This window comes from Aedes aegypti, chromosome 2 (assembly GCF_002204515.2).
Source record: "Aedes aegypti strain LVP_AGWG chromosome 2, AaegL5.0 Primary Assembly, whole genome shotgun sequence".
In the NCBI taxonomy this organism is placed as follows: domain Eukaryota; kingdom Metazoa; phylum Arthropoda; class Insecta; order Diptera; family Culicidae; genus Aedes; species Aedes aegypti.
In genome coordinates, this window is record NC_035108.1 from 309,181,582 (window position 1) to 309,209,419 (window position 27,838).

The window sequence follows — 27,838 nt, forward strand, 5'->3', positions numbered from 1 at the left end:
AACAACATATCCGTTATTATTTAAACGATGTTTCATAAGGCGCTAATTTAGATTATGAACCCAAATTTCCCCTTCCATTTTGAATAATATTTACATTCAATGCGTTTGCAACCCTATCAGTCGCTAATTTATTCTGACCTTTCGTCATCGTTTATGGTTTGTCATCTTCCCTCGTCCTAATTGTAATTTACGACTATGAATTCTGTCCCAAAACTTACTCTAGGTTTTTGTTCCCTATATCTAACGATGAACCATACATAAATGATGCTAATTTGATTAAAATTGAGCTTCCGTTCATTATCAAGGATACGGTATTTCTTCACGTTTGTGTTCTGAACCGTGAAAGCAGTAGCGGTATCCTCCGAAGTGCGAATTAATTTTCTTCTCTGCTAATTCAGGTCACGTTTCACTTTTGGAGAAGGCAAGCGTGCAAGGATGTAATTGCCATTTGTGATGAAGGTGAATTATAATGGTAATCCAATGACTTATGATCGGGGAACAACTTTCATTTCAGTTATCTCAGCTTTGAACCTATCAGAAATTCTAGGGCATCAAAGATAATTTTTTTTTAGTAAAAAATAGGAATCATTTGGAGAAAACCACTTTTAACTAAAACTAGTTTTGATTTTAGAATAAAATTGATATTCTACAAACTTTTTATAAATTTGAAGAGAATGGTGGTTTGAAAACAATAAAGTTATCAAGACTTCACTGAAGGTCATGTTTCATAACTTGAAAATTCATCTTCAAGTTGCTTGCGCCACCTCTAGATCTTAATATTACTAGCTCAAAATTTGAGGTTTGACTTTTCATGTGATTTTAATTTAGAAGAGCACACGAATTATTTATGCTTATTAGGCTTCGCGTTGAATTGCTATGCATTTTTATGTATCTGAGATGTATATTCAACGAAGTTTTTGATTTTAATGTAATCGTATATGTCAACTTCGATTTTAATGTAATCGTATATTTCAACATCGCAGCTTTCTTTCTCTCTAAAGCACTTTCTTCATGTGCGGTTTGCCATGCTGGAGGGCAGTTATAACCGCAGCCCATAAACTTGTCCACTTTCTCCCGGTGTTCCAAAGTTCCAACACGGGCTAGCACTCCATCAGTTGCTATTTTAGCTCGCAATAGCTAAGACGCGCGGTAGTGATTAAAAAGTTTTCAACGTAACCACTGATAGTTAGAAGATGCCCGCCAAAGTTATATCTAGTTTGGTATCAAGTTTATTGTGCTTCCATCTGATTGCATTTTCCTGGCAACTGGAAAATTCTGAGAGTGGAGACTCATCTACCAGGCAAAATTGCCCGACTTGTGGTGAGACTAGTGATGTTGATTGTTGATTGAAGATTCTGCCGCAAGTCTGAAAGTTCTAAGATGGTATGGATTAAAGTTATAATTAATTTTATCGATTGCATTTCGTTGAAGCGTGTGGTGGTATGAGCTCGGATTCTCGCATAATTGGAGGCAACCAAAGCAACATAAGTGCGTATCCATGGATGGCAGCACTTTATTACCAGGGCCAGTTCACGTGCGGTGGAAGCCTGATTAATGATCGTTACATTTTAACCGCAGCACATTGTGTCGCCAGATCGAGCGCTAAACAGTTCGAAGTGTTTTTACGACGAATCAACATTAGAGGTAGCAATCCAGGTATGGTTAGTTTTAAATTGCTTTGCTTTCTACACTCAGCGAAATTGGAATATCAAAACATTTGTTATGCTTTTCATAAAAACTTTTTGATTTATCTCTCTGATTTGAACTGTTTAAGGAACCATGCATTGATGTATGCTAGGTTAAAATGTAGTTGTATTTGATTTCGAAGACCATGTATTTGTTTAGCACAGATTCTTAAAAAAAGGGTACGAAATAAATAAAGCACCACATGAAGTTCAATCCAATAATTGTTTAAATTCTTTACATTATACCACAAGTCTTACAACAGCTGTGATAAACTATTTTCTAGACAAATTTGTCTGTTATGCTGATTGATCCAATCAAACATGCTCTGAACACTCAAAAATGTTTGCTATTTTTATCCTCCGTCAAAAAATATTCATAAAATAATAGTTTTTATTGTAACAATTTCATATTTTCCAACAAGCTTATCATTGAACAAAATGTATTTTTTTCCATTCCATTCATCATATCTTCTGTTGGTTAGGCCATTGAAATAATTGTAAAATACATTTTTAAGCTAAGTATGCTGTTTCGCTCAAGAAAAGTAAAGAAATTCCTTGACTGAAAGGGTCAAGAAATTTCCTACAGAGAGCCCCCTTTGAAGTGACATTTCTTCTCAACTGCGTACTGCGATCAGAAAAAAGTGATTTTCTTGACCATTTCTTGGGAGAAATTTTCCACGCATCGAGATAGGCGATTCCTTTTCTTGTCAGTAGCAAACCGGCCTTTACAATGAAAGCGGGGTACCGAAACATTCAAATTTATAACTTAAATACGATTGTAATTTTGTTTCACTTGTTGTCCTAGAGACGTTCCGATATTGCGAAATGTCGATATTATATTCGATAGAATTACACTAGTTTACAGCATTTTTGAACTCGATGAGCTGATCATTATTTTCTATGTAAAATCACGCGCTGATTCCAAACTGCGGTCGAAAAAATTGTAAGTAGAACCGTTTTTGAGATACATTCGAATTTTGAATTTTGTATACTTTAAACTAATGCTTTTACTTAAACTCTAATATCTCCGGATCAAGTGCACCGGTTTATCATTTCTCCAAATTAAATTTGCTTTCGATCTCTGGAACATTATTTTCTACGCCCACCGCAATTTCTAAGCAGTTTCTAATGAGTTTAAGCTGTTTTTTGTTTGTGTCTGCCACACGACAACTGAGGAATTGCGGTGGGCGTAAAGTGGGTGACAGCATCTAATAGGAGACCTAACTGTAGCTTTCATGTGGCTGTTTATAAAAAAAATCAGAGTGCTGCTATTTTTATTTCGCTGGGTGTATTTTGGAACGATCAAAAGACTTTGAAGTAAAACCATGTGACATTTCTAATTTGCTTGTAGAGATGCTTCAGAGAAAGGTAGAATCAATTACCCTCAACCATTATCAGGGAGGCAGAATCAACAACGATGTGGCTTTGTTACGTTTGACGGAGCCCGTTTCAATCGAACCAAATTTGGTGCCAATTTGCCTACCCGAAGGATCAGATAGCTATGTGGGGCGAGAGGTAATTTGAGAGCATTGCTTTTCGATTACAGCCATCCGGAACCGCAAAACCTTATTACTTACATATGTATACCATATCATTCGAATCGCAGGCAATGCTGATTGGATGGGGAACCACAGCCGATGGAGATTTGTCAGATACGCTGCAGCAGCTAACCGTTCCAATTATGTCCAATCAGGAATGCAAGCGTTCCGGCTATTTTCGTTTCCAGATAACCAACCGCATGATGTGTGCTGGCTATTTGGATGGCGGACGGGACTCGTGTCAGGTGAGTTTTGATAGGGAGATATGCACGACACGGGGTTTTGGTGGTCGAGTTTTGCTAGCACCATGATATCACTAGTTTGATCTCAGTCACTAATAAGCACCAATGAGTATTTTAGTGCTTGGTTTTAGAAATGGCACTGGTCCAAATATTGCTTAATTGAAGTAATACATATTCATTGAGTTACCAGTTGCTGCTTACATCAATTCTACGCACTTTGTGCTTTATGATGAGCTTGAGACGTTTCTCAAAACAATCACACGTGGCACGCACCTGGTCCATCGGTATCTCGTCCCAGATCTTGAAAATGAGCTTCTAATATTGGTCCATAGCGCTCACTTGATATTTGCTCTGCTTGTACGATCATACATAAAACTCCAGGGGATTAAGGTCCGGGAAGCTGAGAGGCCATATAGTCTTATCGAGAAAATCAGTCAAATTCTCTCGACACCACACTTGGACGATATTCGCCGTGTGGCCGGTGTAAGTTCCGGTTGAAAGCCGTGATAATTCTTCCCGTAGATGTCCTGAAGTGCCGGGCCACAACATTCTCCAGAACTTCGGTCATATAATAATTTTCATGTTTTTCTCAAAGAACATAGTGGGAGCTTCTCGCGCTCAGATACGGCCCCCAAACAATCACCCTTGCGGCGTTTCGAAACAGTGGAATGTTTATGAGGGACGGGGGGATGAGAACGTCGGCGCCCACAGCCGATCATTTTTGACATTGTGCGGCTGTTGCAAGATAAAGAGTTTCTCATCAAAACACACGTACTGCTGACCTGCGTGCCGCGAAAGAATCAGTTTGGCTCTGTCCAACCTCTTTTTCTTTGAAACCTCCGTTAATCCGTGAACCTTGCGTTTCTTGATTGGCTTGTTTCGCAGGTCCTTCGTCATGATGGTCATCTAGGTCAGCAGTGGTCTTCCGGATCGATTGGTTCATTTTTCGGTGAACCCGCTTCCTCACTACTTTCATGGCTGAAGACGTCCTTTCCAAATGTGGCCGCCTGGATCTCATACGGTCCTTGACCGAGCCCGTCTCTGGACGGATGGTGGTATAAATGAAATTCCGCTTCACCCCGTCGGATTTCAACCGCCGGAACATGTCGCTCTTTCATCGTGCGCGGTAAACAAACAATAAATGACAGCAAGTCGACATCATGCGCGTTCTTCTTCTTTTTTCTGGCGTTACGTCCCCACAAGGACAAAGCCTGCTTCTCAGCTTAGTGTTCTTATGAGCACTTCCACAGTTATTAACTGAGAGCTTAATATGCTAATGACCATTTTTGCATGCGTATATCGTGTGGCAGGTACGAAGATACTCTATGCCCTGGGAAGTCGAGAAAATTTCCAACACGAAAAGATCCTCGACCGGTGGGATTCGAACCCACGACCCTCAGCTTGGTCTTGCTGAATAGCTGTGCGTTTACCGCTACGGCTATCTGCGCGTTGGTTAGCCTATATACGAGGCTGACATCAATACCAATACTAAATGTTTACAGTCAGTCAACTTCACTCATATTCATGTTTCATTGCCATAGAATGTGATCCAATGTAAAATATTATTTCGTATCCAAACAGGTAATATTTCATTACGTGAAAAAGCCTTTGTTTTCCAAAATACTTCCTTTCACCGAGAAAATACTTCATGTTAGAATTAATATAGATACTTTAAATATTGAGTAAATATTCTCGGATATGACTGGCCTAAATCTAATTCCAAAGTTGTATCAATCCCAGTGAACCACGTATCGTATAAGAATATGCATCCAAAATCACATATTCATACGTCCAAAATCAGAATCACACAAGATGCCATATTAAGCGTTATCAATGTCAATACAAGTTGTATATAAATCCCCAATACGATTCATAAACGACAATCTGTGTTGACAACAAACCATGTCGTAAATAGTGCAACATAGAATCGCGTTATGTTATATAAACTGACAGATCATATATCAATCCAGAAAGCATCGAGTGGAATCGCAATAACTTAGCAAAAATTGCCACCCAAACTTGGTATCTGCTGACGATGGGCCTCAAAGAACAACAAAGTATGTGTCGCTGTACATGAAACTTGTATTAATATTGGCAAATTATCACCCGTCGGATATGTAACCCTTGGTGGTACAGTGGTTAGGTGCCTGATTCCTGATCCAGAGGTCCCGCATTCGAAACTAGCTGAAAACTTTTTTTTTAAATTTTCATCCAAATTTTGTGACATCGTATATCTGATTGCAGAAAGTCCGAAAAAGTCGTGCCAAGTACGCATATAGCCTCCATTTTGGTAGGTATATAGCCTTTTTGTGCATTCTATACGATTGAATTGATTCATATAGAATGATGTATAACAAAAGTTATACCAACCAAAATGTTGACTGGGATAATAGTTATATCCATTTTCTTCCTGATTCATTCCTTGTTATCTTTGGTTCACTTTATTGTAATGGTGGTATAACTTTTTTGACATTTCGATGTACTTATACCAACATGAAAAAATTAAACTGGGTACCACTTCCTGAGCTCGAGTTTCTTTTATGTTACGTACAGATATGACATATTTAATCCTAAAAATACAAGAGAATCTTTCAAAATTCATGTTATTTTTTCTGTTGGATGGAAAAATCATATAAAATACCGTTAGAATGCTAGGAAACAGTGCAAATAGGGTCTTAAAATGTTAAATGAAATCTTGTTCTTATTTAATAACACGAACGAGCATGTTACTGCAACTCTTTTAGCAATTTTTCACGCTCAAATAACGACTATATCATATTTAAACTTTAATTTAAAAATTGGATTCATAAATGAACCTTGATACTTTTGATCATGTTTGACGTTCGCTTAGTCGACCAAAACACCACACGGGTTTTAGTTTCAACACCGGGGTTGTTCTTATCTGACATTTCGGAAGAGATATGTAAAACAAAATACACCCAAAATTTAAGTTTAAGCCAAGGGGTGTGACACAATCTAAAAGGAACATTAAAAACATGTGTTTGGGCTTAAACAAACGAAAAACATTAAAAAAATGAGTAAACATGTGTTTTTAACCAAAACTTAAGCGTTTGGCACTAAAATTGGGACAGGGCTTTACTGCCCATAACTGCATATTTGTAACATTCGACAAAAGTAGGCGTTGAGTAAATGGAATGCCAAGCTTGCATTTTATGGCAGTATGGGAGGAAACTAAAATTTCCAAAAATTACCAGGAACTCAAAAGTGCTTATTTGAGGCTGATATTTTGTACAACTCATATCGCATACTAGGTTAATAGTCAGAAAATAATTCTGATAGAAATTTCATTGCTTTTACATTCTTCTTCTTCTTTCTGGCGTTACGTCCCCACTGGGACAGAGGCTGCTTCTCAGCTTAGTGTTCTTATGAGCACTTCCACAGTTATTAACTGAGAGCTCACTATGCCAATGACTATTTTTGCATGTGTATATCGTGTGGCAGGTACGAAAAAACTCTATGCCTAGGGAAGTCGAGAAAATTTCCAACCCGAAAAGATCCTCGACCGGTGGGATTCAAACCCACGACCCTCAGCTTGGTCATGCTGAATAGCTGCGCGTTTACCGCTACGGCTATCTGGGCCCCGTTTACATTACGAGGCTTATTTATAATCTCAATGTGACTGTTATGCGGTTATAATTACCAATGTGACAAAACAACTTGGTATTTTTTTTTCGAATTTTCTAGAACAATCTCACAGTTTTCAGTAAGCTGATTGAAAGTATTTATCATTTGATGACTCTCCATGGTATTAACTCCAGTTTGTCAAAAATGTCGAATGTGACTGTTATGCAGTTATGGGCAGTTTAGGACCCTATTGTCAGTTTACTTCAAAGGCGAACAAAATGTCACTTACAACCCTCTACGCTTGGGCCTCTTAATTGTACTTCTTCGTCCAGGAGCGATAAACTCTTCTAAGATTGATTTAGTCTAAATCGATTTTAGTCAGCTTTGTAGCTAACGGGTAACGCACGCTGATGGTTAACGGTCGCTGACGCTAAACGGTTAACGGTCAGATCATGCCCCAGTTACATTTCAAACTTTCCGCGAAACAAGCAGTTCCACTTCCAATACTGCAGAGCTAATTAGAATATATGGGGGAATTAACGTTTTTTTCAGGCAGTTACGTTCTCTTCGACAAGGAGTCGAGTTTCTGTCCGGAAAAATCTCTTGAAATTTGGCAGTAATAATTTGCGTTTATATGTCAAAAGTATTCATGCAGATTTTGAGCCTAATAGGGTTTAGGAAACCACCAATGACGAAGAGAAGAAAGCTGCCGAAAATACCACAAGGCACCCTATAAGAGGTTGTGTAACCAACTTTCTTATTTGTAGAAATTATATTATACATGCTTCAGCAAAGTTATAGACCATTCAATTTCAAGCAATTTTGCCAAAAAAAGTTTTCTTGTATCTCTTAAATTGACCGATTTAGAGCTTTTTTCCTGCAGTGACATAGGGTGGTCCGAACAAAACTGGTTTTCTGGCTCTAAACTTTTCAATTCAAATTTCTCATCAAAGTAGTCTATGAAACACTTATAGAGCTTTAAAAAAATGCGTAATTTGGTGAGTGAAGAAACTCGCTATCTCCTTCCGTTTAGGAGTTATTGTTGTTTTTCTCTCAAAAACATGCCTACTTTGATTGTGAATATCTCTGATTGGTGCAAACATAAAAAATATCTTTTGACGGTATTCAAAAGACAAAATAAAATTGTATATTATATCAAAGAATTACAGATGTGTTATTTTTGCAACTCTAATAAAATGCCTTGAAAAACAAAGGATTTTAAGCAGAAAAACTTTGATAACTTTTGAACTAAAATAGATATCAACAATCTTTTTGCATGAAAATTTGCGTTTTGTTAAGTTCTTAACCCTTAAAGTGGCAGGACGGACCTTAGTGCACAAAAATGCTTCAATCTCAGTCAATAGTCATCCGAATCCAATTCTTTAAAAAGTTATGGAAAGGGGATTAGTGTACCTACATTTTGGGGGGTGACCCATCCCTCCATACCCCTCCCCGCTTTTGTTTGACTCGAAAAACCTTGGCTCTTTAGTGTTTTTCTATAGCAATTTTACTAAGCATCATGGAAACAAAAATGCCATGCAGATTTTCGCTCTCAAAACTGGTCAAAATGATGAATTCAGACCAACGTAGGCATTTTGGACCGTTATGGTCCTCTCGGAAGAGGAAACCGGTGAATCCGGATTTATATAGGAGTGTTGATGTGAAAATGGCTGTATCTCAGTCATATACGAATCAAATCGCATTCTGTAGCCAGCATTCGGCAGCAAACCCTTAGGCTTATTTTTTTGGTGGCGCTGGAAGTTGACGCATCCCCCGTAGCCCATCCCCCTCGATGTTTAGTTTGAAATTTTTATAATTTTTTATGCAAAACTATAGAAATTTTGCTTACTACCGCAAAGAGGCTGTTTTCAAAGCAGTTTATATCTTCCACATATATCACAATGATGGCAGAATTCCTTCCTGGCTTATAATGACCTTTCTGGCCCTTCTGAAACTGATCTGGACAGCAGTGAGTACGAATTTTTTGGAAGGACTTTTATAGATGGCAAAATATTGGCCATACGTCAATACAAAAAGCATTCGATAGGTGCATCGTAAGTCTACTTTTTGAAGATCACAATTCAATAGGAAGTATCACATCCGTTGGCGAATCAATGATTTCAAATTAGTTGAGTCCTGATATGTTGAAGAGATTACCAAGAATCCGGTAGAAGTTTTTAGAGTTACTATACGAATTTCTGGAAATTCTTGGAATACGAAATCCTGGGATTTCAGTAGGAATATTTCTTGCATGCATGTAGGTATTCTAGGGTATTCTTCGATTCTGGTAAGAAATATTACAATCAAAAAGAATTTTGGACTTTCGATAGAAGTTAGTTTTAGTGGGAGTTAGGGATTCTAGTGGTTTATGGTGCATGTTCTATATTTTTGATTTTGGATCCCAATTGGTGTTCAGAAATCTTTGAGGATGCTTCAAGACACCGGTATGAATTTTGAGATTGCAATGGAAGTTCTAAGTTATCAAAACTTTTTTGTTCTGAGATTTCAGTTGAAATTGTTGGTATTCTAAGATTTAGGCTAGAATTCCGAAGATTTATAGAGTTTTCTAGGATTCGGTGGAAGTAACTGAACCTGGAAGGGATTGTCGGTATTTCTTCTGAGATTCAATGAAAGTCCCGGGATGTCAGTGCAAATTCCAATGGTGTTCTGAGATAGCGACAAAATTTCAGATTCAAATATGCATTCTGAGGTTATGGAAAAGGTTCTTTTATTTCAGTAACAGTTGTGAGATTTCAATAGGATTCCCATAGCACTCTGGAATTTTAGATGTAGGTTCCAGTGAATTCTGCGATTTCAATCTGAATCCTAGAATTTTGTAAAGCTGTAAAAAACCAATGAATTCGATGGAAAATCTTGAATTTGAGTGTAGTTTTTAGCTTGAGAAGAGTTTTGGATATCGGTTCAAATTCTGAGATTTTCATAAAAGTTTTGAGTTATGAATTAGATTGATCAATTCGGAATAGATTGCAGTCGAATCAACTGAGTTGATTTCATTTGAAGTCAACTCGTCCAACTTTCACTAAATTCATGTGAGTACAACGAGATGGTTCACATGTTCATATCGCGTGCTATACAAATAAGCTCAAGTGACTTATTCATTCTTAGCCTAAATCCCAAATCCCACATTATGTAAGGATGAAGATTTAGGAGGGAATCATAAGATTCCGGTAAGAATCCTAAAAATTCAATACAAGTCTGAAGTTTCTAGGATTTTAAATTCCTGGGTTTTATTTAGTTCTTTCTTTTTTTTAGAAATTTTGGGTTTTGATGGGAAATTTCAGGTTTTTTTGCATATTCTAAGAAGAATACTGGTTTTGCACTGAGTGTCATGCGATGTTGATGTGCATACTTGAATCTGAATAAATATCTTAAGATATTAGAGGAACACCTAACTTGCATGTGGAAATCCTTCGTTTTCAAAACAATACTTAGAATTTTACAGATAATCCTAGAAATTATATTGAAACTACTGGGATTACGGTAAATGGGAATCATGATAGGAGGCCTTAGATTTTGGAGGAACTTATGAGAATCCGGTGGGAATTGTTGGAATTTAAAATATTTTTTTTTTGAAAGTTCTTCGAGTCCAGAAAGATTTAGATGAGAGTTAAAAGATGTCAATAGAAAATTCTGGAATTTCAGTTAGAAATAGTGGGATTATAGTAATAGTAACTGGTAGAAAATTTAAGATTCTGATGTGCTAGAAACTAGAAGAATTCAATAGGAACAATCTTGGATTACAGTAGAAATTTTAAAATATCGTTTAGAGTTTTGATAATAAGATCAAACTTTCGACATTTTGCTGAAAATTTCAATAGAAATTTCGTTTTTATGAAGGCTGTTTTTTGATCACTTCGAAAATGCTGGAAATCTGATATTTTGTGAAGTTACTCATATAAAAGTGATGGTCTGTAAATCTTGCATTAGTTAGGTTATCTAGGAGTATTACTATAAAGTGCATGAATAACATTTTGCTCCAAGCTTTCGACAGGAGAAATATAAAACTTCCCATTGATAATTTCCTACATATGACTTTTTTGCGCTTGCCGTTAGTACATATTTCTATCAGCTTGAAAAGAATTCAATTATATAAAAATGTTGCTAGTGACTTATTCCTACTCTACTGTGTTTACAGACAGAGTGTTTCTCAAGCTAATGAATCACACAATATATACTGATGAAGCCTAATAAAGTATATTACTGCCAAAATATATGTGTGAACCGTGATTATTTCTAGAACCAGTATTTGAGATCCTATCGATCCATCACTTTCTATATTTCACTAAAAAGTCTATAATTTCTATGTATCCTCGATATACTTTTATATTTTACATACAATTTGATTATAACCATGAAACAGGATTTGGTCAACCTAGCATTTGAATTCAACCTAACATCTGAATCCTTATCAAAGTTATAACGTATCTGATATAGATTCATAAAGCTGTAGCTAATTTTATATTTTATTTTATTTTATATGTACATATGTAGGTAAACTAATGCCCGATCAACCAGTCTTCATAATTCTTCTTAGAGCTCCAACGATTGCGATTGCCAACGATGCAAAATGAATCGATATCGATCGCTATCAAAATTCACTAACTGGTTGATCGAGAAACTGCATTTATATTCAAAAATAATATCCGACATCCTATCTAGTTTGTTTTATTTTATAGAGTAGGCTATGTTATAAATTATGATAAGTAGCCTACGCTGTAATTTGTTGCTTACATTTGCAGAACAATGTCTGCAGAATTCATTTGTCATTGAGTGTAATTGGTACAGCCTTTTTTTTTGTGAAAATATCAAAATGAGTGATCAAGAGTACGAATTTGAGCTCAGCGATGAAGATGATGATAATGTATCCGACTGCACTATATCTGATCTCGAGAATAGCTCTGATGACATAGACGATGATTCCCAGAGGTAAAAACTCAACTAATAATATTCCCACATAAACCAAAAGCTCTTTATTTGAAACCTTCAAGTAGACATGTTGTCACGATGAGAGGGGTTCCAATAAATTGGTCAGATGAAGTTAAGTATCTAGGACTCATGCTAGATAAGAATTTAACTTTCAAAAATCACATTGAGGGCATTCAAGCCAAATGTAACAAATATGTAAAATGTCTCTATCCCCTTATTAATAGAAAATCAAAACTTTGTCTTAAGAACAAGCTTTTGATATTCAAACAAATTTTCAGACCAGCCATGTTGTATGCTGTACCAATATGGACTAGCTGTTGTAATACCAGGAAGAAAGCTTTGCAGAGAATTCAAAATAAAATTTTGAAAATGATTCTGAGGCTTCCTCCCTGGTATAGTACCAATGAGTTACATAGGATATCCAATGTTGAAACATTGGAACAAATGTCAAATAAAATAATCAATAATTTCAGGCAAAAATCGTTGCAATCTTCTATTGCCACGATTAATGCGTTATATGTTTAGGTTAAGTTAGGTTAAGTATATTAAAAACTTTTTTTTTATCTTATAAGCAGGTGAAATCAACTCACCTGTAAAAAATCTGAACTGCTACGGCAAATGAAATGTAATATGTTGTTAACAAAATGTTAATAAAATCTTAGATTTGTTTTACCAAATTAGGATGATAGTGTTGTCTAATAACACAGAACACCTAGATATAAGAAATAATAAATGTAATGTTTGGAATGATACTAATCAAGAAATTAAAAAAAAAAAAAAAAAAAAATTCCCAGAGGTAAGAGTAAATATTGATTGAATAATACAGTTATGTCAAAAATTCACGTTGTTCTAAAGTACTGGAAGAACATCTCAAGCATACTACGGAAAAGATGGCATGAAGTGGTCTTGTGAGCCTATTCAAGATCGTGAGGAAATTGGAGAGTTCGATGACACAAATGTGGGACCCGCAGAACATATGTTAGGACTCAAAACACCAAGAGAAGTGTTCGAGCAGTTCTTCACTAATGATATGATCGATCATATTGTTCGATGCACAAATATATACGGTGAAAGATATTTTGAAATGAGGAAAAGGAAAGACGAATGGAAACCGGTAACTATCAATGAAATGCGAAGCTTCATTGCTATTCTAATCGCCACCGGACGTAACAAACAAAATCACATGAGCCTTGACGTGCTGTGGACACACCAAAAATCCTGGAGAGTGGGTTTTTATGCATACTCCATGGGCCAAAGGCGATTCAAGCTTATTTACGTTTGTCTGCGGTTTGACGATGTACGAACTCGGTCAGAAAGAGTTCAGCATTCCGCTGACAAAAAGCTCGAACCAATAAAAACAATATCCGACCAATTTATTACAAATTGTCTGAGAAATTACATCGCACCCAAAATTTTGACCGTCGACGAAAGGCTTTGCTTATTCAGAGGTAATTATATTTGTTATGAGTTATACAATATTGACAGTTTTGTATTCCCATGAACAGGGAGGTGTTCCTTCAAAGTGTACATTCCAAGCAAGCCTGGCAAATACGGGATAAAAATTTGGGTGTGTTCGGCGGTTGACGGGTATATATGTAATTTGCAGATATATTCCGGCAAAAAAAGCAATACAGCAGAGAAAGGTCAGGCGATGCGGGTTGTCAAAGACCTGGTGGCTCCTTTTATTGGATCGAGCAGGGAAATAACTGCTGATAACCTTTTCTCTTCCGTACAACTGGTGGAAGATCTTTGGCAGGATCGCACGGTGTATACAGGTACAATGCGAGCCAACAAACCTCAAATACCACCTGAGTTCCTGCAGGGTAAAGGACGAGAGTCGAAATCAGCCATTGTTGGTTATAACGGAAATTTGATGCTGACTTCTTATTATGAAAGAAAAGGAAAAAAATGTGCCAACGTCATAACGTCAAAGAAATTCCATATTGGTAACGACTCCGGTAGGCCAGCCGTGATAGAGTACTACAATAAAACAAAAGGTGGCGTAGATGTTGGCGACCAGCGGACTAGAAGTACCACGGTGTCTCGCAGGAGCCGAGTATGGTCGAAAAAGATTTTTTTTGAAGAGCTCGATATAGCCTGCTTGAATTCTTATTACATATTTTTGAAAATTTTTCCAAACTGGTTGGCGAAAAAAAGTACTCGTAGATCGGAATTTTTAAGAATTCTTTCCGAACAGCTTGCCGTCGACAATATGTACGATATGATCGCTAAAGGCCACCTAAGCCAAGATTTGAGAAATGAAATACAAGAATTTATTGGAAAATTCGACACGGAGGGTATCTGTTATACCTGTGGCAACATGTCCGGCATCAGATGCGTGCAATGCACGCATTTCAGCTGCGAAAGAGATATAGATATCCACAACATGGTGTGTTGTCGTAGTTGCGGGGAAAAGGATAAAGTCCAGAATTTCGAAAATACTCAAGAAGTGAGCAGGAGATGCCAAAAGTGTTCGAAGCGGAGAGTATTCAAAACGAACATAAAATGTTGTTTCTGCAGTCTATTTGTTTGCCGTAATTGTTCTATAGAAAAACCTATAATTTTGTGTACTAACTGTAAGCATGCAATTGATAAGAAATGAATAACATTGAACTGAATAAATATTATATGTAACAAATCAAACTAACTGAACTTCTACCACAATCTAAGATATTCCATCGAATTTCTCGAAGCCCAACCAGAATCCAATGTTATGCAACGAAATATCAAAATACAATCGAAATATCAAAAATACAATCAGATTCTAAAAAGTATAATCAGGCATCCTATACTACACCCAACTAACATTCACTCATTTAACAAACACCATTATGGCAGTTTTATCCAGCATAATGTTTTATAACAATTTAATAATTTCCATGGCCAACCTTTGTTAAAGCATTGTTCACACAAATTTGGAGAAACTTTAAAGCATGTCGTTGAATACCAATTTTATTTTTCAGCTTAAAAAGCGTTTTACAAGCATTTAGTTTAGCTTTTATACGACTGGTCTAAAAATAATTAAAGACTAATAAAAACAAAAAAATATTTTTCTAGGCACTTTATAAATGTAGTGTGCACTATTATTATGATAGTATAACAATCTTATTTAAAAATCGCCTGTATACTGGATTCGAACTCGAGACCTTCCAATCGTCAGCGGTATGCCTTGCCATCTGCGCCATCCTAGAATTGATGATTATACCGTCCAGTGCAAAATATAAACTTCTCATAGCTGAATATTGACCATGTTCGAGCTTCTATTCGACAACGTCTAATCAACACATGGTACGCTAATCTACAACTGAACAAGCATATTATTCAGCTGCTGTTTAGTGCTGATCCACGTTGAGTTCAGTCGGCTATTTTTAGCGCACAGTGAGAAAATTTAAGTCGATGTTGGTCAAAATAATGTTTATTTACACAAAGTAAAAACAGCCTGAAATGATTAATCTAATTTCATAATAAGTTTTAGTTTGTTCAAAAATGATTAATTAACATCAATAATTTTATAAATAATAGTTTGATTATTTTTTTATTTGTATTTTTCATAAACCTATTACATATGTATTGAAGTTAAAGTTCTCTGTATGAATATATTTGAATCATTTCTCGCATAACTTCTGATCTCGCCCTAAAAGCCATTGGTAACCATGTGTGTAGCTCGTTGTTTCTGAGCGTTTAAATTGAGTTACATGTTATTTTACAACGGTATGGTGAAGAAAGGATCATTATCTACACGCCAGTGATGTTGGCTTGGATGCTGATTCATTCATTTGCTCAGAAACAACGAGCTACACACATGGTTACCAATGGCTTTTAGGGCGTTATCCCAAATCATGCGAGATTTGAAGGGTTAGTCCTCAGAACCCACCTGAATAGAAAAATATTCGAATATCTTGATGCGATTTTTATTTTCGGAAATGGCCAAGTAAATCATTTTTCTTAGAGCGCAATATTTATTCAGTTGTGAAGAAATGTCATTTCAAATGTAGCTTGCTATAGAAATTTATTTAATCAATTCTGTCAAAGAAATTTCTATTTTTCTTGTACGGAAAAACATCCCGAGCAGGCGAAAAAAGCTTAGCAATAGAAAATATAATATGGATAGCTAAAAGTGATATTAACTTGATAGATATATGATATAAAATATCTGGAAATGATATCTAAAATAAATAACTAGAACAAAATTGGCATGTCATATTTAGATTCTGCAAGATTTTACCAATAGCTGCGAGCTATTCATTAGATCTGCGTGCATCAAATTTTTCATAGGTTTAGAAGTTCCAGGAACAAAATTTTGATATTGTCTTCAGATATTTTATCTCTTATGTCAATCAAGTCAATATCACGCTTTGTTTGTCAGTACTTTGCTCCTACTCGGAATACTTAGCTTAAATGTTTATTTTTGTTTTTCACAATAATTCTGCATTTCTGGAGACTGACCATGTTTATTTTCTAAACTGCTATTTCAAAAGTTTTATGAAAACAGAATTTATGAGCTTTGAAATGCATTCGGAACTCAAAACGAGTTTCGGATATTTTGTCCATTTTATGAAATTTAGCTATAGTGTGATCGCTTTTACAAGGCTTATTTATTGCTGAACAATGTGTTTGTTAATCGTCATTTTGGCCTCTATTGGATCAACTGTTCTTATAATATACTGAAGCTGAATTAGGATTTTATAAGATACTTATTCAGCTCTTATTCATGCTTATGTTAAACATGTGGGAATAGCTGAAGTGCGACGCAAGTAAAACGTTAGTTCGTCTTCTGAATATTCTTTTATACATATACATTTGTACAGTGGAATATTGGCTTTTTAATTGGGGGAAACATGTCTTGTTCAGCTCATTTGTAGAACAATCTTGACTAGTCGAATGAGAATTTTTGGAAACGTTTAATAAGTGGCGATTCAACTTTTGTCCATTCTAATGCATAACGTTGAACATTGATCTAAGTTTGTGTTAAAAAAGCACCTTCTCAGCTCTTTATAGAGCAATTTTTTTATTCAGCTGCCATTACCATTATTGAACAATAATTAAACATGCATGCTTGTTTGTGGCTCTGAATTGTTAGTTGGGCATGAATTCTTTCGAATGCTGTAATTTCGACAAACGTTTTGAAATTTTGCTTGAAATGTTGGGTAACATGAAAATACTTAAATGCTTGTTAGAATTACAGCATCCTTACCAAAATTCCCTCCAGAATTCACACAAAACTCCCAGAACATCCTATCGGAATCTTAGAATTTCAATTTCGGAGAAAACCCACTTGAAGCACAGATTTCCTACCTGAATCTAAGAATTTCAACTGAAATTTTAGAATCTCCAACTGAAAATTCGGGAAGGTTCGTATTAAAATTCCAGAACCCTTTCCATAATCTCAGAATGTATATTTGAATTGAATTGTTCATTGAATCTCAGAAGAAATACCGATAATTCCTTCCAGGTTCAGTAACTTCCACCGAAATAGCAAATTTTCTACCAAAATCCCAGAACAACAACTGCTGTCCAAACAGTTACAACTAAATTCCTAAGAAAACCTACCAAAATTTCAACAGTAAGAAAATTGAGGAACCTGTCCAAGAATTCCCATCATGATTCCAGAATTATTTCCACAGACCCAGAATTGTGAAATTTCAGAATTTTCTCCAGAAACTCAAGAATTGCTCCAATATCCCAGAGTGAATCTCCAAGAATTTACTTCAAAATCCCAACATTCTCACCTAAATCTCAGAATACCCACAATAAAACCAGAAGAACTATATGAATTCCTATTGCAATCACAGAACATACATCGCAATTTTAGAACTCGTTTCGGAATCCACGGAATCTCAGAAATCATACGAGACTGCTAAGAGCTTCTACCCGATTCTCAGAAAACTTTCCTGAACCTTGAGATTGCCACCAACCGAAATCTTATAACCTCTAACAAAATCTAAGAATCGGAATGTCATCAGAATTTCACTTATCAGAAAATAGACATCAAAAACAGGCACCATTGGCAAATGCTTTTTTTGCCAAATATTTGGGAAATAAAAAAAAAAGGAATCTTATATCTTGAGGATCTGGATTTTCGATAGAAATTTGGTTTGGTTGAACTGCAGTGGGAGTTAGGTTTTATGAACATTGTTCTGGAATTCCGAGAAAGTGCTGGTAATGGTATAGACATTCTGGATTTTGTTCATTACGTACATGCATTTCAATGGGAATTTTGGAATTTCGGAGAAATCGATTGCATGCTTGGTTCCTATATTTGAAAATGTATATATCCAATACTTTGGTTTGAACTACTGGGATTTTGGCAGAGAATCTTTTATTCCGAAGGCAGTTGTAATATTTTTATGGAAATCCTGATAGAAGTTCTTGATACATGATGAGTGTTCTGAAGAATTCTTGGAATTCGAAATAAATGCTGATATTTTGATGAGATAGTGGGAATTCCGAGATTGAGGAAATCCTATAAGCATTATGTGATTGAGGATGAAATCCTTTCATTTGAATAGACATTCTCTGAGTTCTCTATAGATTTAATGAGATTTTCAAGGGAGGATTCTAAACTCAAAATTTCCGGTTGTAATATTTGAATATCGATAAAATTCTTGGATTCTGTCAGGGATTTTTTCGGTGCAATTTCAGGAATTTTAATATATGGTGCAGGTATCCGATGGAAAACTCGAATTTATAAAATAGGAATATGGAAAAGTCTTGGATATATAAAAATTGTCAAGAAAAAAATATGAAATACCTCAAAAGTGCTAGCATTCCGAAAGAAACACTTGAAACTTTGTTGGGAATTTTGAATGCATTGGCAGGTATATTTTAGATGTCGAATGGCATATGAAATTTGGCTTATGACTATAGTAGGAGAAACGGTTGAAATTCTGGAATTTTGATTGGAATTTTGGAATTTAGAAAAGATCTTCAGGAATCCAAGAATTTCCACACAAAAAAAATCTCCAATAATCGTTATTATTTGGAATACAATAATCCAATCCACGAGATTTTTCTTGAATCCCTGTATCTCCTAATTTCTGTATAGAAATCCTACAACAATTATCATTTTTTAAATTTCTTCAGAAAAAATAGCCGAAATTTTTGTACACACAATATAAACCTGAACTTCTAATGCAGTTTCAATCGCCTTCTCATCGAAATCTCACAACTATAGTTTTCCCTATCTATCACTATCAAAATCCTAGGATTCCTACCACAACACCAGATATTATATTATATTCACTATTTATCTGAATTCCATCATATATATTATTTCCAAATTCCAGTAATAATCGGAGTTCCAGTATTCCAGCTTATGTCACAATACCCATTATAAAACTTCCATTTATTTCCACCGAAATTGAAGATTGAAATCACACATTGAAAACCCAGGATTTCTCCCATAATACCAGGATTCCTATTGAAATGGCTGAATTCTCCTTGTAATGTTAGTAATTCCCCCATAATCCCTAGATGCTGATCAGGATAATAAAATACCCTAAAAAAATCCTGATTGCCATTTTTACAGAAACTATACCATAAAACTAACATTTTCGCTTTCGGAATCTGAGAATTTGTATTGAAAACTTAGGATTCTTCTCAAATTCTTAAACATTCTATAGACATTATAGTATTCTCACCGAAATCCTTGAAAACCTACACTAAAACCCTAAATTTCAGTGTAGTTCAACTGATTCCCTTGACGTCATACGGGAATCCCAGAATCTCTATTGACATCTCAAAATTACTTTCAGAGTCCAAGAACTTTCATTGGTAGTGAATAAAAACTCCCAAGAGCTCCACCATAAATTGCAAGAAATTATACCGAAATGCAAGAAATGATACTGAAATCGTGGAATTTCCTACCGAAATCCAAAAATTTCCATCGAAATACCAATACTTCAGAAATCGAAAGATTTGTTTTCAAATTCCATCATTCCTTCCAAAATTTCCAGACAGCATTCTCTCCGGAATCACAAGATTCTCTCTAATGTTCCAGGATGATCTTCGGAATTCTAGAATTACCACAAAAACACCCGAATTCTTACCAAAATCTATTCTATTCTATTCAATTTCTACTGAAATCCCAGAACTCCCATCAAAATCTCAGAATTCTTACAGGAATCCAAAGATTTCAACTAGATGCCCAGAACTCACGCCAAAATTTCTGATCGCCCATTGAAATCCAGCATTCGCACCAAAAATTTGTAAAACCTCCCATAAAACCTGCACAGTTTCTGTAGGTTCCTATAAATCCCGGATTTTTTACTAAAAACTCATAACTTTCATCGAAAACCCAGATTTCATATAAGAATCCTGAGAGTTCCTACAGGATTTGCAGTAATCCTTGCAAAATTTAAAAATTCCCACCTATAGAAATCTCAGAATTGCTTTCAGGGCCTAAGAACTCCCACCAGAAGCACAGACTTCCAATTGGAGTCCCAGAAAACCTTACATGAAATCTCAAGGGAATTGTCATTGGAATCATGGACTTCAACCGGAACTCAACGCTACCCCTCATAATTTCTTCCGGAATCGTAGATAATCTTCAATATACCTTAGGATTCATTGGAATTTCAGAGTTCTCATAGGTATTTTAGAATTCTTATTGGAATCCTAGAAAACTCTATAAATCTTCGGAATTCTAGCCTAAATCTTAGAATACCAACAATTTCAACTGAAATCTCAGAACAAAAAAGTTTTGATAACTTAGAACTTCCATTGCAATCTCAAAATTCATACCGGTGTCTTGAAGCATCCTCAAAGATTTCTGAACACCAATTGGGATCCAAAATCAAAAATATAGAACATGCACCATAAACCACTAGAATCCCTAACTCCCACTAAAACTAACTTCTATCGAAAGTCCAAAATTCCTTTTGATTGTAATATTTCTTACCAGAATCGAAGAATACCCTAGAATACCTACATGCATGCAAGAAATATTCCTACTGAAATCCCAGGATTTCGTATTCCAAGAATTTCCAGAAATTCGTATAGTAACTCTAAAAGCTTCTACCGGATTCTTGGTAATCTCTTCAACATATCAGGACTCAACTAATTTGAAATCATTGATTCGCCAACGGATGTGATACTTCCTATTGAATTGTGATCTTCAAAAAGTAGACTTACGATGCACCTATCGAATGCTTTTTGTATTGACGTATGGCCAATATTTTGCCATCTATAAAAGTCCTTCCAAAAAATTCGTACTCACTGCTGTCCAGATCAGTTTCAGAAGGGCCAGAAAGGTCATTATAAGCCAGGAAGGAATTCTGCCATCATTGTGATATATGTGGAAGATATAAACTGCTTTGAAAACAGCCTCTTTGCGGTAGTTAGCAAAATTTCTATAGTTTTGCATAAAAAATTATAAAAATTTTAAACTAAACATCGAGAGGGATGGGCTACGGGGGATGCGTCAACTTCCAGCGCCACCAAAAAAATAAGCCTAAGGGTTTGCTGCCGAATGCTGGCTACAGAATGCGATTTGATTCGTATATGACTGAGATACAGCCATTTTCACATCAACACTCCTATATAAATCCGGATTCACCGGTTTCCTCTTCCGAGAGGACCATAACGGTCCAAAATGCCTACGTTGGTCTGAATTCATCATTTTGACCAGTTTTGAGAGCGAAAATCTGCATGGCATTTTTGTTTCCATGATGCTTAGTAAAATTGCTATAGAAAAACACTAAAGAGCCAAGGTTTTTCGAGTCAAACAAAAGCGGGGAGGGGTATGGAGGGATGGGTCACCCCCCAAAATGTAGGTACACTAATCCCCTTTCCATAACTTTTTAAAGAATTGGATTCGGATGACTATTGACTGAGATTGAAGCATTTTTGTGCACTAAGGTCCGTCCTGCCACTTTAAGGGTTAAAGTCGTTCATAGACCGCTTTGACGAGAAATCTGAAATAAGAAAGATAGGGCTCTAAAACTATTTTGAAGACTTTCATAGTATGTATTTCTTTATTATTTTGCATTTTGAGCATGAAAATGAAATTTTAGACAAAAATGATCTTCTACAAATTTGTTTCTAAAAATGTATGCTTTCATACTGTGTCATTTGAAACTAGGGTGGTCCACAGTATCACACATATCATATAATCAACTTTTTTATTTGCAAAAATACTGGTATATGCTCTTAGGCAAAGCGGTATAACTTGAAATTTTGATCAATTTTGCCAAAAAAAGTTTTTCTGTAGCTCAAAATTTGACCAGTCTAGAGCATTTTTTCCTAATCATCACAGGGTGGTCCAACAAAAATAAATTTTTAAACTCTAGTTTTTTTTTTAATATTGGACGGGGTTGGTAGTCTGATGGCTACCGCTTTTGCTTCATATGCAGAAGGTCATGGGTTCAATCCCAGGCCCGTCCCTTTCCTCGTACTTTGTAGTTGTATATCTCTCACTTGCTTCTATCTTCCATTCTAAATATATCACACTCAAACTATTCGTTCATAGCAAACGCTAGAACCAGAGACGGACAAGAAACCGTTTCCCTAACGCTTCCTACTTCCACGCGCACGCCTTTCTTACGCCTGATACATAGGCAGTCTGCTAACCACAAAAGCAAACCTCTCTGCCATGCCTTTCCCCCAATCCATACACTCCCGCATGAACTGACGTGGATGCAGTGGAATATACGGTCTACGTGGGAGTCAGTTCAATGCATCATCAATTCCTCCCCCTTCCCCTCATTGGTCTGCATTCTGACGTGGCAGGTGCCATTGTTGCCTAAAAATAGAAGATCACCAGCACTTATACACTGAGGATGCCTGTTAGTCCCAAGCAGTCATTCGGTAGGATCCTTGTGTAAGTGCAGCTGATCTGGCGATACTGGAGTGCATCCACGGGCGGCCAATCAAGCTCAAGCTCAAGCTCAAGCTCTAGTTTTTTTTTTTAATATTATTTTCTCGTCAAAGTCGTCTGAAAACGACTTTTAGAACTTAACAAAACGCAAATTTTCATGCAAAAAGATTGTTGATATCTATTTTAGTTCAAAAGTTATTAAAGTTTTTGTGATAAAAAATATTTGACTTTCAAGACGTTTTATTAGAGTTACAAAAATAACACATCTGTAATTTTTTGATATAATATACAATTTTATTTTGTCTTTTGAACGCCGTCAAAAGGTATTTTTTATGTTTGCCCCAATCAGAGAAATTCACAATCAAAGCAGGCATGTTTTGAGAGAAAAACAACAATAACTCCTAAACGGAAAGAGATAGCAAGTTTCTTCACTCACCAAATTACGCATTTTTTAAAGCACTTAAAGTGTTTCATAGACTACTTTGATGAGAAACTTGAATTGAAAACTCTAGAGCCAGAAAACTAGTTTTGTTCGGACCACCCTATGTCACCGTAGGAAAAAAGCTCTAAATCGATCAATTTAAGAGATACAAAAAAAAACTTTTTTTGGCAAAGTTGCTTGAAATTGAATGGTCTATAACTTTGCTGAAGCATGTATAATTTCTACAAATAAGAAAGTTAGTTACACAATTTCTATGAAAATGTGGTCCACCCTAATTTTCAATAAAACCTAACAAAGGGTTCAACTAATACAAACAACTTTGTAGAAGACCGTTTTTGTCTAATGTTTCATTCTAAAGCTCAAATTGCATCTTTCCGCGTAAAACTAATCCCTGGACCATAGTGCACTGGAATGGTACTAGTAGTAGGCTTGAATTTCGCAAAAATCACGTGGCTCTTCCCAGTGCAGTAGTTCAAAAACGTGAATCTAATCAAGTAGCCTATGTTGGGTGCATGAATTTTCTAAAACGTTAGTGTCATTGAACGCTCTAAATGCGGGAAATGCAGCGGGAAATAGAATATTTTTCTACAGTAATTTTGCGTTGCCCTTAGCAACGGGTGTTTTGCAATTTTCAAGGCTTTTTGCCTACAGCAGCAATGGGCGTGAGTTTCAATGACTTTGCTGACTGTGATCGGCTTTGCTTGGCTACTGTAGAGTGAATTTCAGATTTTTTCCCAACCCTGCTTGATTCTGCTTGCGAAAATAGCTTTGACGTGAAGTGTCATACTAATACTTTTTACTTTTGCATTAGTTTGCTTAACTGATTAACAGAAACTTTTTTATTTCATTTAGTATGTTGTGGGTCTCGCACTATCAAAGTTGCCCCGTTTTACGGTAACATAAATTTAAGCATAATATAAACTTTATATTTCAAACCATAAATTTTCATTATACTTATATTAGATGATTGATGTAAAATATATTACAAGTCTTTGTTTTATTTATTTGCATGACATCAACAGAAAAAAAACAGATCTTAATGATGTATGACTTATTCAGTTTGACAATTATTACCTGTTACAAACTAAAGCACAACCAATGACAAAAATACAAATACAATTTCATTCTTCGCTAAGATCGTATCGTTTGTAGGGGAACGTGGAAGTCGAAAAAATGTTGTTAATTTTTGTTTTGCAGGAAAAAGTCTAAAAAAGGGCTTTTCGTAATTTTTGAAATAAAATAAATTTTGAATACGCTCCAAATTTTTATTTCCTGGCCAAACATGTTTACCAGATTCCTATAATAAAATTTATAGCGTCAACGCATTAAATGTTGATTTATTGGCAAATACTATAAACATATGGGCTTTTCGTCATTTTCGAAATTGCAATCGATTTAGAATGTAATCAAAAAATCATATTTCAGCACAAATATATTCAACAGACTTCAACAGTCATGTTTCCGTCGAGAATTCCAACAGTCATTGCTTTGAAATTCGCTTCATAGGCAAACAGTGATAAAAAATTAAATGTTTTGCAGTTTGTTTATTGAAAGATATTTTGAGTGTAATAAAAAAAAACTCTATTCATGCCCTAAAATGTTTGCTGAGGTTCTACAATCAAATTGATGTAGAAAAAACTACATGTCCCTGAGTTAAATTTTGATTTATGGAAAAAAAAAAAAAAAATTAAAAATAGAATTTTCCGAGGTTTCTTGAGTGAAACAAATTTTGAATGTAATCAAAAATTTATATTTCAACCCAAACATATGAGTTTTTATTAATTTGTGCCACAAATCCTAACCAGATATCAATAAGAAGTATCTTTTGTTAAAAACTTTTGGTATACAATTTTTTTAAATAAATTTTAAATGTATACTGATCTTGAATAGTGTTTTATTCCATTGCTGCAAAAAATATAATAATCGCTTAGAAAACGACGGAGATATGCATTGCCAAATATGGTCTTTTATTTTTTTTAACCTTTATTGTGAGCTTAAGTTTTCTCCACCACGGTAGTAAATGAGTTAAAAGTTTCCAACCGAAAATATTTTTTCAACGCTTACTCATCATAGACTTTAATTTTTATAATGAAACTGTTTATTTTATGGAAACGTAATCATTGATGATAATTTCGGGATATAAGCTCAATCGTTATTTGTACTGTTTGAATAAAATCAATAGAGATAAAAAAATGTGAAAACACGTTTTTGATTTACAAACTAATTTACGAGCCATTCCTTTTTTGTACCAATTTGTAACACCAGGAAGAATGCTCTGATTAGGATTCATAATGCAATTTAGGAGATGATTATGATGCAGCCTATATACAGGGTGTCCGCAAATTATCCGTACAAACTTTGAACACATGGCTCTATACAACCAAGCATAATAAATTCAATATTCTTGCATGGTTTTAAACATTGGCTTATTATATTCTTAAGAAGTACGTTTGACACATTTCCAATTTCAAATAATTGCACAATCAACCCAAATGTATTGAGGTGTCTTAAAGGGAGCTGTTTTCCGAGCTTTATGACGGAAGACAAATGTCCATGCAACTCACTGGATTTGAACCGTAAAATTTTCTATTTCCAGTCTAACTCGAAGCCACTTACCTCTAGATTACTTCAAATAATAATAGGACATTTGGATTCATCTCTTTGCGGTTTTAGGGATAGCACATCTCCAGTATGACTAGCGGCCCTCAGGCAAAACGTCTCCGAAAAATTGAAATTTGCCTATATCAGTATCAAGCAATTATTTCGAAATTTTTTAAAGTTGTATTTTGTTTTCTATTGAGAGTTCGACTGTATTTTCAATGATTGATGAAATATCGGCAACGCAGTGTTTTTTGTTAAAAACGAGTTTTATTATTTAACCCGACGTTTCGACGCTGGTATGGCGCCACGTTTGCCTGAGGGCCGCTAGTCATACTGGAGATGTGTTATCCCTAAAACCGCAAAGAGATGAATCCAAATGTCCTATTATTATTTGAAGTAATCTACAGGTAAGTGGCTTCGAGTTAGACTGGAAATAGAAAATTTTACGGTTCAAATCCAGTGAGTTGCATGGACATTTCTCTTCCGTCATAAAGCTCGGAAACAGCTCCCTTTAAGACACCTCAATACATTTGGGTTGATTGTGCAATTATTTGAAATTGGAAATGTGTCAAACTTACTTCTTAAGAATATAACAAGCCAATGTTTAAAACCATGCAAGAATATTGAATTTATTATGCTTGGTTGTATAGAGCCATGTCTTCAAAGTTTGTACGGATAATTTGCGGACACCCTGTAGATGATATTTTTTCCACGAATGCCCGGTCATGGCAAATTCTCTTAAAACAATGCTCGCTTAAATATGCTTTACCAAATTAGGCTGATAGTCCTGCTTAACACAGAAAACCTCGATATAAAGAAGGAACGAGATATTTGAAACGGCACCAATAGACACAAAAAATAAAAAAAATAACTGCCATTAGTGAAGGTCCATTTTGCTATCTCATCGAAATGGATTCGTGTTTTTTCTCATTCATTTCCCTTTATCCATTTCAGGGTGACAGCGGTGGACCTTTGCAGCTGGTGAATCCCTCGACCGGTCGGCACGAGATAGTGGGAGTCGTTTCGTGGGGCAAAGAGTGCGCCCAGCGAAACTATCCCGGAGTGTACGCACGGGTTACCAAGTTTGTCGCCTGGGCCAGAAGCAACAGTCGGGACGCGTGCTGGTGCCAATAGTAAGGAAAGACGGGCTAATGTGCGCTCCCTAAGGAAAGCACAATTGTAACTACGAATTTCATCTAAAACTTTATTTTAATTGGGTTTACAGAGAAGTCGAATAAATGAGTTAGCAATTACTGAAAATATTCATTGGATTGAGGCAACCATATCTCAGAGAAAAGAAATAAAAAATGGCGCGTTTTACACCTAGTTCCCCTATCTATCTAGCTGCTATCTTACAACTGTCTGCCTCCGTTACTAGATTGAGTCGTCGTTACAGCAGCGCTACAGAACAACGATAAAGATGTGCCCCGAAGTAGCTGTCGGGGATAACTGTTTAGAATAATACATTGTGTGCTATTGTGCCCGTGCCAAGCGTTGTTGGCGAGCTATTTTTCAGCCCATCTGTATATGTATGTCTGACAGCGAAGATGGATGAATAAAGCGCAAAACGGCGGCAACAATTATTATTCGCTTGGATTAACATTCTGATTGCCTGCCGGTGACATTGATGGGGGAAATGTGGAATGATGAATGAGTTTAAAATGCGAAGCTTTGTCTGTCAAACAATTTTTTAATTTCCTCCACAGAAAAGTTATGTGTTATTCTACCGCTACGTAGATTAAGGTTGGATACAAGTTTGAGCTTAGTGAAATAATCAAAATATCTAGGAAAAACTATGACAGTTGAATAGGAATAAATACTTCACAATGGACTTTCAACATGTTGTGCCAAAATATTCATCCATTTTTTGTTATGACAGTTACAAAATTGATTGACACAACATATCGATACTTTTTTTTTGCAACAGAAATACATGATAGTCATAAAAACACAAGAGGGAACTTCATGTTTGAAAATTCCTA

At 35.7% G+C, this 27,838-nt stretch overlaps 2 protein-coding genes across 10 annotated transcripts in view; one reads left to right on the forward strand and one right to left on the reverse strand.

The window, feature by feature from the left end:
- Positions 1 to 27,838, reverse strand: part of LOC5568830 (synaptotagmin-1) — a 138,157-nt gene that overhangs the window by 69,172 nt on the left and 41,147 nt on the right. The gene's annotated exons all lie outside the window — the stretch shown is intronic.
- On the forward strand, positions 1,116 to 27,118 carry LOC5568831 (trypsin). Its single transcript, XM_001658147.2, has 5 exons — positions 1,116 to 1,320; positions 1,432 to 1,656; positions 3,037 to 3,200; positions 3,292 to 3,468; positions 26,811 to 27,118. Exons 1-5 carry the CDS (start codon positions 1,194 to 1,196, stop codon positions 26,988 to 26,990), a joined length of 873 nt encoding a protein of 290 aa, XP_001658197.2. The 5' UTR covers positions 1,116 to 1,193; the 3' UTR covers positions 26,991 to 27,118.